The sequence below is a fragment of the Lolium rigidum genome, chromosome 6, assembly GCF_022539505.1.
Source record: "Lolium rigidum isolate FL_2022 chromosome 6, APGP_CSIRO_Lrig_0.1, whole genome shotgun sequence".
NCBI lineage: Eukaryota > Viridiplantae > Streptophyta > Magnoliopsida > Poales > Poaceae > Lolium > Lolium rigidum.
In genome coordinates, this window is record NC_061513.1 from 182,405,865 (window position 1) to 182,419,028 (window position 13,164).

Sequence of the window (13,164 nt, forward strand, 5' to 3'; positions counted from 1 at the left end):
GAACATGGAGCACCGAGAGAATGTGGGAGGTGATGAGTGCATGTGCCATCATGCACAACATGATCGTTCAGGAAGAACGGGATGACATCATCAATGACGGTGACTAGGAAATCTAGGGTGAGTTGGTTGAGCCACAGGCTGGGGCAACATCTTGAGAATACTTCTTGCATATGCATAATTCGTTGCAGGATCGGACCACCAATGACCGCCTTCAAGACGATTTGATGTAGCACATGTGGACTCATGTGGGAAACCAACCTAGTTAGTCTGTTTCGATACTCAATTTGAGTTGCCTTATTTATAAAAATATGTGGTGTGTGACTGTGAACTATTCTTGTTTGAACAATATTTCCTTTTCTACAATTTAAATTGCCTTGTTCGCAAAATTACTATTTTAAAGGCAATGGCCAACTGGCCAGGCCTTGCCAAAGCCAGCGCCAACCGAATGGGTCGCACCGTTGTGCGTGCTTCCTGGTAGGATGGACATCCACCACCAAACTGTCTGTCAACCGACCTAAACGGACAGAAACGAACCATTTCGATTGACGTTTTGGATCACCCCCCTGAAGATGCCTAAATCTCGAAGTAACGGTGCATGCATGCTAGAAGAGCATTTCTTGAGCAGAGGAGGTTAGTGGAGAAGGACGGAAATAATATGTGGTACGGCGATGAATTCTTAGAAAATGATGCAAATACCAAAAATAGTCATGAGGCATTAATATTATATATGATTCTAACACAATCCCTTGGAACAGTTAAAATAAAAACATATTTGATTATAGGTAGAACCTACCAACGTATCAAATTATCATCTCAACGTTTTTTTAAATCCTCTGTAATTCTTCCGATCAAGATTTCTGAATACCCCTCGATCGATGCGTAACTCAGTCTTGATGGTCTTTGTCGCCGGGAAATACATTCAGTTCTTATCATCGCCATTGGTAAAAGCAAGTCTAATTCCATAAGCTAACAATGTCGCCAGAACCTGGAAATGAGTCTATATTTATTATATCTAGTTTCTTTTTCGGTTCGAAATCAGTTTTACGTAGTGTTCACTAAAACAAGTATAACTTTTTCATACAAAGTCCGTTTTCAATGTATGACCACTCAAACTGTTCAGAAAAAACACGTGCATCTCAATAAATTCACCAAAAATCAAGGTAGGTCGGCTGCCCTGCCTTGCCCAAAGGGGAGCTTCGCCCCCGGAGGAGGCTATGCTTGATCGTGTAGGGCACGAACCTGTGTGGACGCATCGGTTGATGGTGTTGGGATGCTCGGAGCTTTAGGACACATAGTATTGAAGTGGATATTAAATTCTTAAAAGAAAATGAATTAGAACATAAATTGCCGAGGTTTCAATTGCGATGAGGTATGCGGTTTGCATGGTAAGAGAAATAGGTTAGCTAGGATGATCTACTTAGTTGCCACGTAGACGATTATGTGATGATGATATTTTTAAAGTTTATTCATAAGTTATTATATTGTCCTTAAACATCATCATCAAATACATGATTCCATTATGCAAATATATATTTTACTATGTTTGTTTTGTTTGTGCCTATCCGATAAGATTATGCAATAACATATCTTGACTAGTGTACGACTCGGCTGGTCATGAGGTTGAACAACTCATGAGAATAGTAACGTCAATTCGATAGTACTTACTTTGGTAAAGGAGATCACAGTCAGACATACACACTTTAAGACGCACCGAGCGAGTTGTCAATTGTTACGTACGACTCGGCTAGTGACGGGGTTTCGCAAACCCATGAGCATAGCGACGTCAGTCGGATAGTACTAACTTTGGTAAAGGAGTTTACCGAGTCGGAATACATACTTTAAGACGCACCAAGCGAGTTCTCATTTGTTGCTCTCAAACAATGCATATTCTGTGTTCTTAGACTTGAGATCCTCGCATGACGTGAGTTTTGGATCGACATACTTTAGGCTCCATAAAATGTTACTCTGTAGTTGGGTAGCTATAAAGCTCTATTTTGGGTTAGCTGCGAATAAAGTCGGGCCCAAAGACTATGCGCTCGCAAAATACTGAATTTGCATGGTAGAGAGGTGTCTTGCAAACGTGCACCATGGTTTGAAAACCTATTCCGCAATACTAAGAAGGTATAGTCTAGCCGAGGCAGTGGTTTATTCAATGAGAAAGAAAGACAAAAGGGCAGGATTCATCGTGTCAGGTGAATTCATTATGGGAAAAAGGGGGAAGGGAGTCACCCTGAGAGGAAAATATCTAGTGATACCACACATCACATGATATCATGATACCACTTCACAAAATTCAAAATTGTAAGTGATAAAAAAATTTAAAATAAATTTGTGGCTGTTCACAAGATGTATGTTTACATTGTCTACAATTTTCGAATCCAAATTTAAAATACACAAAGAGAAACAAAAAAAAGACAAATGTTGCGTGAATAGTGTCATTTTGTGTTTTTGTCTTTATGTGATACTATTCATATTGGATTTCTCTTTTTTGTTTCTCTAAAGATATTTCGAATTTGGTTATGAAAGTTGCAGGGTTTGTAAACACACATCTTGTGAACACCCAAAATTTTGGTTCCGAATTTTTTGACACTTACAATTTAAATTTTGAAGAGTGGTATCATGGTATCAAATAAAGTGTGGTATCACTAGATATGTTCTCGTCACCTGAGCTATGCGAAGGGCAGGAAGTCGTGGGTTGAGCCGGAGGTAACTTTTCCCGATCCACCCCGATGGTGTAGTTGACCAAGATGAAATTTGCCTCTCCAACTCTGATGGATATGCACAGGTCCCTCTCCGACTCGATTAGCTGTTTAACAATTAAACAAGAACTTAGAGTAGGAGTTTTTTCATTTGAATATATATCAAGGGATTGAGAAGAGAATCAAGCTATTAAAAGGGCGACGAGCTCACACCCCTAGCTTGACAAGATATATCATGAGGCAAAGGAATGCGTCATACGACACATTGTTAAGGTCCGTCGTGATGACTTCATGTCACTCACTCACTCCGAAGTTGCCACGTTATGCTAAAAGCCGCTACCAGCTATTGACTTCAGGCCAAGTGTACATGAAAGTGAGTTTGACTCGGTGCTTAAAATGTAGTTGCTTTTACGTTTAACTTTGTAATATATAACAAAATTTAATTTTTTTTATTTCAATCGAATTCTAGTGTTTTCTGTACACCGTTTGAAGGACACCACTGAGATGCCCATAAAAAACGGAAGCCCAGGCGAGCACCTCCCATTCAATCTATCAAGCACGTGTGTGAGACGCCGTTTGAAGGACGATTGGTGGATGCTCTATGAGTTCGCAGAAAAATAAAACAACTATATAACCCACTAAAGTAAAAAGTAGTTACTCGTCAATCATCATTCATAATACCATAACTTTCCGATCAAAATTGTTTATATTTTCGAACCTACCTGTAATGTTCAGATTGTACGATGCACATAGAAGAAAGATAGTGTTTCAAATTGAGAAGAGTTACAGTATATCTCATACGTCACATAAAAATGTCCTAGCTTTGTCTAAATTTAGATGTAATATATTCGTGATTTAATGTATAGATATATTTAAATTTAGAAAAAGTTTAGACATCTTTTGTAAGAGAGAATACAATTTTTTTAGAAATCGTACAAACTTCGGCAGCCTTTCTGATTCTACAGTAGGCAGCGGTAGTATTTTAGGAGGAGCGAGTGTTGTGAGTGGAGGATGAAGACGAGGCAGTTGGAGTAAATTTCGGGCGACCCAGGAGAATAAATAAACAAAGCAAAATTCAAAACCCACGCCACGCTTGCCCTCTCGCTTCCGCTCCCCACCTCGCCGCCGCCCGCCGCCCGCCGCCGTCACTCATGGCGACTCCGTACCATCTCCTGCTCTTCCTCCTCCTCCTTCTTGTCCCGCTGGCGTCCTCCTCCGCCGACCGCGAGGTCCTGCTCGCGCTCAAGGAAGCCGTCACCAACGACCCAGCCGCCGTCCTCTCCGCCTGGTCCTCCGACTCCTCCTCCGACCACTGCCATTGGCGCGGTGTCACCTGCCACCCCTCCTCCTCCGCCGTCGCCGCAATCGACCTCCCCGCCGCCTCCCTCTCCGGCGCCCTCCCCGCGCTCCTCCCCCCGCACCTCCTCCGCCTCGACCTCTCCCTCAACAACTTCTCCGGCCCTGTCCCCGCCGCCTTCCTCGCGTCCCCGACCCTCCGCGCCCTAAACCTCTCCTCCAACCGTCTCTCCGGACCCCTAACCTTCCCGCCTTCCAACTCCTCGCCGCCCTGCCCCGCCCTGGCCCACCTCCGCCTCGCCGCCAACTTCCTTGTCGGCCAAATCCCCGCCGCGGTGGCCCAATGCCGCGCCCTGCGTGTCCTCGACCTCTCCCGCAACGTCCTCGAGGGAGCCGTCCCGCGCGCGCTCGGCCGCCTCGCCGCCCTCCGCGTCCTCGACGTCTCCCGCAACAGCCTCACCGACAGGATCCCGCACGAGCTCGCCGGCTGCGGGAACCTCGCCGTGCTCGTGCTCACCGACCCCGCGTCGCCGGGGGATCAGCCAGAGTTCAACGCCTTCGTTGGCCTGCTGCCTCCGGAGGTGGCCACCATCCCGACACTGCAGGTTCTCTGGGCACCCAGAGCCAATCTCGACGGCCCTCTGCCGAGCTACAGGAACAGTTCCTGCAGCCTCCGAGCGGTCAACCTTGGGCAGAACTACATTGCCGGTCCGGTGCCGCCATGGCTTGGTGAGTGTGGCGACTTGACATTTCTTGATCTCAGCTCCAACAGCCTCGAGGGCTCCATGCCTGCTCAACTGAATATTGGATGTATGAAATACCTCAATGTCAGCCGGAATTTGCTGTCAGGTCCCTTACTGTCATCCATGGACGGCATGTGCTCGAGCCGTTTGATCGATGACGATGTTCTAGTCTATCACTATTATCAGGGATTGGTTGGGAATGCCTTGATTGGTAACCCTTTTGGCTCGATGCTGGGGGACATCACCCACGCCGCTGTCCATGATTTCAGCAACAATGGCTTCGCCGGGGCGTTGCCTTCTATTGACTTGCATCTTGGTGAGAACTACTCTTACAGCTTGTTGCTCAACAGTAATACATTCAACGGCACACTTTCTGGTGGGTTCTTCGGATTCTGCAAAGGTGCAAGTGGGATTGCTGTCAATTTGACTAGTAATCAGCTGTCGGGCAGTCTTGATATGGTGTCAAGTTGTACAGCTCTTCAAGCTTTCGTGGCTGGTGAGAACAAGTTCAGTGGCTCAATCTCTCATAGTATTTCTGACCTGCATTTGCTGCGTAGCTTGATCTTGAGTGGAAACAATTTGACAGGCGAGATCGCGGGGCGGTTTGCTAATTTGGCTGCTCTGGAAGTACTCATGCTTGACCACAACAGGCTCTCAGGAACCATCCCTCCAAGTTTCAGTGAACTGGCTCAACTATCAGTGTTTGATGTCTCTTTCAACAACCTATCGGGTGACATTCCTTACCTAAGGCACTCTGCTGACTGCACTTTCTTTGTTGGCAATCCCCTACTGTCCTCGTGTTTGGGTCCAAATCCAAATGCATCAGTACCACTATCACCGTCAAATAATCGCCAGAAGTGGACTCAAAGATTGGGTCGTCACATGACCAGATCCAAGATTCTGATGGTGATTGTAGCTGCTGCTGCAACTGCCATAGTGTCTTTTATTCTCGCAATCGTTCTCTTCTTTGTGTATGAGAGAAGGAAACGAGCGAAGATTGTGAGTTTTAGGAGAAAAGCTGTTGTGACATTCGCTGATGCTCCTCCTGAGCTTAATTTCGACAACCTTATCCGCGCAACCAGTAACTTCAGCATCCAGAACTTGATTGGAACAGGTGGTTTTGGTGCCACTTATAAGGCTGAGCTCGCTCCTGGTTATCTTGTAGCAGTGAAGAGGCTAGCCATGGGGCGTTTCCAAGGCCTCCAGCAGTTTGATGCGGAAATCGCAACTCTCGGAAGAATTCGACACAGGAATCTCGTCACACTTATTGGATACCACATAGGAGCATCAGACACTTTTCTGATCTACAACTATCTCTCAGGCGGAAACCTTGAGAGCTTTATACATGAGATGGGGAGCAAAAAGGTATCCTGGGCTGAGGTCTATACCATAGCGACGGATGTTGCGCAAGCGCTGGCTTTCCTTCACTGTGCCTGCACACCTCGGATCATCCATCGAGACATCAAACCGAGCAATATCCTGCTTGATGAAGACCTGAACGCATACCTGTCTGATTTCGGTCTGGCGAGGCTGATAGAGGTTACGCAGACGCATGCCACGACTGATGTCGCTGGGACCTTTGGCTATGTCGCGCCTGAATACGCGACTACCTGCAGGGTCTCTGACAAGTCTGACGTATACAGTTTTGGAGTCGTCCTTCTGGAGTTGATGTCAGGCAAGAGGTCTTTGGATCCCTCGTTCTCGCAGTTCGGTGATGGATTTACAATTGTAACATGGGGGAGAATGCTGATGCAGGAGGACCGCACCAGTGAATTCTTCTCCCCGGGACTGTGGGTGTTATGACCGGTATTGGTTATGTTAGGAGGGGGCCCAACCATGGGCCCAACTAGGGGCTTAGCCCATTATCAGTTTAGGTCGGTTTAGGGTTTAGCTCTTTATATATCAGATGTAACGATGGAAAAGGATCAAGCAATAATCAGATTCATTATTGCCGACTCCCCGAGGAGTCGGTCTCCCAAAACCCGGCCGCCGCCTTCCTCTCTCCCGCGCGCACGACGGCGCCCGGCCGCCGGCGTCCGCCGCCTCGTCCGCACACCTCTCCCTCCTTCCCTACAAACTACGCCCTAGGCCCGGTAGAGCTCGTTGGTTCTACCAATTTGGTATCGGCTAGCTCGGCCGCGATCATGTCTTCTCCGCCGCCCGCCACCACGTCGTCCCGCGCCGCCGCCCGTTCCTTCGGCCACCGCCACCACGGCGGGTTCTCCCGGCCGGCCGCCACGACCGGCGGGCTCCGCCGCGCCGGCGTCCGTCATCTACACGCCCGAGCAGCTGAGCGGGGTCGTCAATGACCTCGTCACCGCGGTTCAAGGCATCCGCCTCTACTTGATCGGTTCCCGGGGGCCCCGACGCCGCCGCGGCCGGCCATCTTCTCCGTGCTCGGCACCCGCATCGGGGGTTTCGCCCTTCACGGGCGTACCGCTCGCAGCCTCCGCCGGCGCCGGCCCGGCCCCGGCCGCGGTGGCCACCGTCCGCCCCCGCCGGCCCAAGCACCGCGAGCAACGGGGGCGTCCCCATCCACGCGATCCGTTTTCCCCCGTCACCATCCCCGCTGCCGGCGTGGCTCACCGCGTCGTCGACTCGGCCGGTCTACACCACCGGCTGCCGAGCCGCCGATGCCCTCCCTCCCGGGCACCGCCCACGGGGGTATGCACGCCCCTATGAGGCGCGCCCGACGCGCACGGCCCGGCGGGGTAACCCGGCCACCGCCCCGCTACACCAAGGTCGACTTCGCCACCTACGATGGGTCGGAGGACCCCCGAACCGGCTTAGCCGGTGCGAGCGATTCTTCCGCGGGCGCGCACCCCGGCATCGGATCGCACTCGGCTGGCCTCCTATCACCTCCGGGCGCCGCCCGGACGTGGTACTACTCCCTCGAGCAAGACGAGGGTGGCATGCCTCCCCGGGACCGTTTTCGGGAGCTCCGCCTCCTTCGCTTCGGTCCGCCGGTCCGTGGGAGCCGCCTCGCGGAGCGGGGCGCCTCCCTCACGTCAACGGTGCGGGACTTCGCCGATCGCTTTCGGGCACTCGCCCGCCACGCGCCGGGTGTCCACGGGGCAGCGGCGCGCGGACCTCTTCGTCGGCGGACTCCCGGATCACATACGGGTGGACGTGGAACTCCGGGCCCCCGCGACCTGCGGACGGCGATGCACTACGCTCGGGCGTACGAGCGTCGGGTCCAGGCGCTGCCGCCGCCTCCCCGAATCGCGGGGCCCGGCCAACCGCCCGCCCCCGCCGGCCGCAGCGCCGGCCACGCGGCCGGCACCGGCCGCCCCGAGCGAGCCGACGCGGCGTACCTTTCGGCGCCTCACCCCGGCGGAGCGGTTGGAGCGCCGTCGCCTCGGCTCGTGCTTTAACTGCGACGAGCCCTACGCGCCGGGTCACGTCTGCCCGCGCCTCTTCTACTTGGAGACGGTAGACGACGGCGACGCGGACACGAGCGTCGACACGGCGACGGACACCGACCTCGACGCCGCACCAGCCACGGCGTGCGTGGTCTCGCTCCATGCGTTGGCGGGCATCCGCAACGAGCGAGACGATGCTCCTGCCAGTGACGATACACGGCGAGCAACTGGTGGCCCTCCTCGACACCGGCTCCACACATAACTTCCTGCCGGAGGCCACCATGCGTCGTTTGGGCCTCCGGCCCGACGGGAGGCGATCACCTCCGCGTCACCGTGGCCAACGGCGACCGCCTTCGCTGCCATGGCGTGGCGCAGCGAGGTGCCGCTCTCCATCGGCAACGAGCACTTCACCATCGCGTGCGCCGGCATCGACTTGGGCTGTTTCGACTTCATCCTCGGCGTGGACTTCTTGCGGCCCCTCGGTCCCATACCGTGGGACTTCGCCGCCTTGACGATGACTTTCGGCGCCAGGGCCGCCGCGTCCGTTGGACGGGCATTGGGGGCGCCGCCCGGCCCCGCGGCTCCGGCTCACCACGGCCGACATCGACTCCGAGCACCCGCCGTTGGCCCACCTTCTGCAGCAGCACGGCGACCTTTTCGCCGAGCCGCGAGGCCTTCCGCCTACACGGGTGTACGATCACCGCATCCACCTCGCCCGGACACGGCGCCGGTGGCCGTGCGGCCTTACCGCTACCCCCGGCTGCGGAAGGACGAGCTCGAGCGACGGTGCGCCCTCATGCTCGCCGCGGGCGTCATCCGGATCTCTACGTCACCATTCTCGGCGCCGGTGCTTCTCGTTCGCAAGACGGATGGTACATGGCGCTCTCGCATCGACTACCGCGCCCTCAACGCACTCACACCGAAGGACAAGTTCCCCATTCCGGTGGTCGACGAGCTCTTCGATGAGCTCCATGGGGCTCGCTTCTTCACCAAGCTCGACTTACGGTCGGGCTACCACCGAGTGCGCATGCACCCGGACGACATCGCCAAGACGGCGTTCCGGACCCATCATGGCCACTTCGAGTTCGTGGTGATGCCCTTCGGCCTCACCAACGCGCCGGCAACATTCCAGGCCCCGATGAACGATGTTCTCCGCCCCTATTTACGTCGGTTTGTGCTCGTTTTCTTTGACGATATTTTGATCTACGGCACCTCGTGGGCGGAGCATCTACAACACGTCGCCATCGTCTTCAACGAGCTTCGCGCGCATCATCTTCACCTTAAGCGCTCGAAGTGCTCGTTCGGGACGACATCGGTCGCCTACCTCGGCCACGTCATCTCCGCCGAGGGGTAGCCATGGACGCCGACAAGGTGGCGGCCGTCGCGGCGTGGCCGCCTCCTCGTTCGCCACGCGCCCTCCGCGGCTTCCCGGGTCTCGCCGGATATTACCGGAAATTCATCCGGGACTTCGGCATCATCGCGACACCTCTCACGAGGCTTCGCGCCGCGACGCCTTCGCACGGGATGACGAGGCCACCGCCGCGTTCGAGGCCCTGAAGGGGGCCCTCACGACGGGCCCCGTTCTCCAGATGCCGGACTTCGCGCGGCTGTTCATCGTCGACTGCGACGCTTCCGGCGTGGGGTTCGGTGCCGTGCTTCACCAGGGCGATGGGCCGCTTGCCTACTTCAGCGAGGCCTTTCGCCGCGCGCCATCTCAAGGCGGCGGCGTACGAGCGGAGCTCATTGGCTTGGTGCGGGCTGTGCGCCATTGGCGCCCCTACCTTTGGGGGCGCTCGTTCCAGATTCGCACGGACCACTACAGCCTCAAGTACTTGTTGGATCAGAGGCTCTCGACCGTTCCGCAGCATCAGTGGATCAGCAAGCTGTTCGGCTTTGATTTCACCGTCGAGTACCGGCCGGGGCGCCTCAATACCGTCGCCGACGCTCTCTCTCGCCGCGACGCTGTCGATGAGGACGGCGCACCTGAAGGGATGGCATTGTGCATCCGTTCGGGCCCCTCCTTCGCCCTCTTCGACACCATCCGCCGAGCCATCGCGGCAGCGCCTGACGCCCAGATTCTGCGGCAGCAGCTGGACGCGGGCGAGTTGGAGGCACCATGGCGTTTGGCGGAAGGGCTACTCTTGCACGGGCGCCGGATCTTTGTGCCCGACCACGATGATCTGCGACACCAAGTGCTCCTGCTGGCCCACTCGTCTGGCCATGAGGGTGTCCGAAGACTCTTCACCGTCTCCGCGCCGACTTCTACATCCCCGGGGATCGGGCCTTGGTCCAGGAGCTGGGTGCGCTCTTGCGAGATATGCCGGCGCAACAAGACGGAGACGGCTGCGACCGGCAGGGGATGCTGCAGCCCATTGGAGGTGCCCTCCCAGGTCCGGGCCGACATCTCCATGGACTTCATTGAGGGCCTCCCCAAGGTGGGCGGCAAGTCCGTCATCCTCACGGTGGTCGACCGCTTCTCCAAGTATGCACACTTCATCGCGCTTGGACACCCGTACACCGCCGCGTCCGTCGCTCGTGCCTTCTTTGACGGCATCGTTCGCCTCCACGGGTTCCCCACGTCGATCGTCAGTGATCGGGATCCGGTGTTCACGGGGCACGTCCGGCGTGATCTTTCCGGATGGCGGGCGTGAAGCTCCGTTTCAGCACGGCATTCCATCCTCGGACGGACGGCCGGTCCGAGGTGGTTAACAAAGTAATCGCCATGTACTTACGCCGTGTTACGGGTGATCGTCCTCGCGCATGGGTGGATTGGCTCGCTTGGGCGGAATATTGCTACAACACCTCCTATCATTCCGCCTGCGTGCCACACCATTTGAGGTGGTCTACGGTCGGCTTCCACCGCCTATCTTGCCGGTCGATCCGGCGACCGCCCGGACGGAGGCTGCGGGGGAGCTTCTCCGCAACCGCGACGAGATTCTTGCTGAGGTGCGGCAACGTCTCGTTCGGGCGCAGCAGCTCGCCAAGCACTACTACGACGGTCATCATCGCGAGGTGGCTTATGCGGTGGGCGGCGGGTGTGGCTGCGCCTTCTTCATCGCTCCACCCGGTCCCTCGACCCGCGTGCGGGCGCAAGCTTGGACCTCGCTACGCTGGCCCCTTCGTCATCTTGGAGCGCGTGGGCACACTTGCATATCGCCTTCGGCTGCCGGAGGGTTCCCGCATCCATGATGTCTTTCATGTGGGTCTGCTGAAGCCTTACCGTGGGGAGCCGCCGGCAGCCGCCACCGGCGTTACCGCCAATCGCTGATGGTCGTCTTCTTCCGAGTCCGGCGAAGGTGTTACGTGCTCAGCTCCGTCGTGGCATTTGGTACTTGCTGGTGCAGTGGGAAGGCCTTCCGGAAGAGGAGGCTACTTGGGAGAAGCGCGAGGAGTTCAGCCAGCCACTACCCCGACTACCAGCTCGAGGACGAGCTGTTTGCACAGGCGGGGAGAGATGTTATGACCGGTATTGGTTATGTTAGGAGGGGGCCCAACCATGGGCCCAACTAGGGGCTTAGCCCATTATCAGTTTAGGTCGGTTTAGGGTTTAGCTCTTTATATATCAGATGTAACGATGGAAAAGGATCAAGCAATAATCAGATTCATTATTGCCGACTCCCTGAGGAGTCGGTCTCCCAAAACCCAGCCGCCGCCTTCCTCTCTCCCGCGCGCACGACGGCGCCCAGCCGCCGGCGTCCGCCGCCTCGTCCGCACACCTCTCCCTCCTTCCCCTACAAACTACGCCCTAGGCCCGGTAGAGCTGTTGGTTCTACCAGTGGGATACAGCACCGAAGTACAGGTTGACAGAGATGCTAAAGATTGCTGCATCTTGCACCTCAGAGTCGCTAGCCATTCGGCCATCAATGAGGCAGGTTGCAGCAAGGTTGAAGCAACTGAGGAATGAGCAATGACGAGTCAGCAGCTTGAAGATGTTCGTTTTGTACCGTTCAGTGGTCTCTGCTTTGCGTCACTGTTGAGGTATGGGCGTTCTCTCTTGTCTATCTTTTTATGCTGAACTAAGGCTACTTCATGATTAGGTTTTCTTGAAGGCTTCTTTCTAGTCGTCACATGTGCATAATTTTCAAGAAACATGGCATGGAAGATCGACTGCGTATGAACTGGAATGACTGAACATGCTTTCTGCCTAGTGCATGGTTTTATTTTCTCTAAAAAATGGTTGTTGTTTATCTAAAAAGTGTTTTCTTTAAACTTGCAATTTTAAGAGTAGCATGATGACTGGACAGGTTTAGATTGGTAATTGTTTGGCAGAGTGTAACTAGTGAGATGCGTCGAATCAAAACAGAGCTGTTTGTTCAAACAATCGTGTTTCAATCTTTTTTCCCCTATCTACTCGTCACTTAACAGATTGACTCTCTCACACTGTATTTATCGCTTACACTTCTGATGCCTAGTTTGCCAGTACAAAGCATCGCTGTTAATGCACCTACGCGTTGCAGCACGTTGTAACTTAGCCAAACTCGTTCGTAATAGGTGAAGTTGAGCAAAAAAAATATGGCTTCAGCTGCATCATCAAACCCTGATCTTTGTTGCTTTTTCCCCATGCAGATTTTGCTCCAGGTACACTTTTCTAGGCTGAGAGTCGTCATATTTGAGGCGATGTGAGAGAATTAGCGGTTATTTTTGTCGAGCATGGAGACCATCATAGACTTGATCTATCAATACAGTGGCAAGTAGTCGGTGAGATAACCTGTAGGGAGATTAGACATGAAATGTTTGACAGGCATGAGTAGCTCCAGTTGTTTTGAAGTCTCGATCTTTTTGTAATGAACCCCAAACAACATCGACATGATTCTACATTATGGGCGTGTTTGGTTGCTAACAATGCGTTTTCTCGCATTCAGGGAGACGAAAAACGGATGTTTGGATGGACACGTTTGATTTGGCTATTTCTTGCGAGCCACCCTCGTCTTGCCCTTGCTGGGAAAAATTGCACCAAGTTGATGCGAGACAGGGATGGCGGGAGCCCCGGCGCGACGGGGAAAATAGGGCGGGAGAAACGGCGATGCACCTGCATAAGCTAGCCTCCACTAGAAAAACTAGCTT

At 54.2% G+C, this 13,164-nt stretch overlaps 1 protein-coding gene across 1 annotated transcript; it reads left to right on the top strand.

Annotated features, from left to right (window-relative positions):
- The first annotated feature begins 3,850 nt into the window (after window positions 1-3,850).
- On the top strand, window positions 3,851-12,011 carry LOC124663612 (LRR receptor-like serine/threonine-protein kinase RPK2). The gene is made up of 2 exons (XM_047201292.1): window positions 3,851-6,532; window positions 11,877-12,011. The coding sequence occupies exons 1-2, from the start codon at window positions 3,851-3,853 to the stop codon at window positions 12,009-12,011; spliced, it is 2,817 nt and encodes a 938-aa protein (XP_047057248.1).
- The last annotated feature ends 1,153 nt before the right edge of the window (window positions 12,012-13,164 follow it).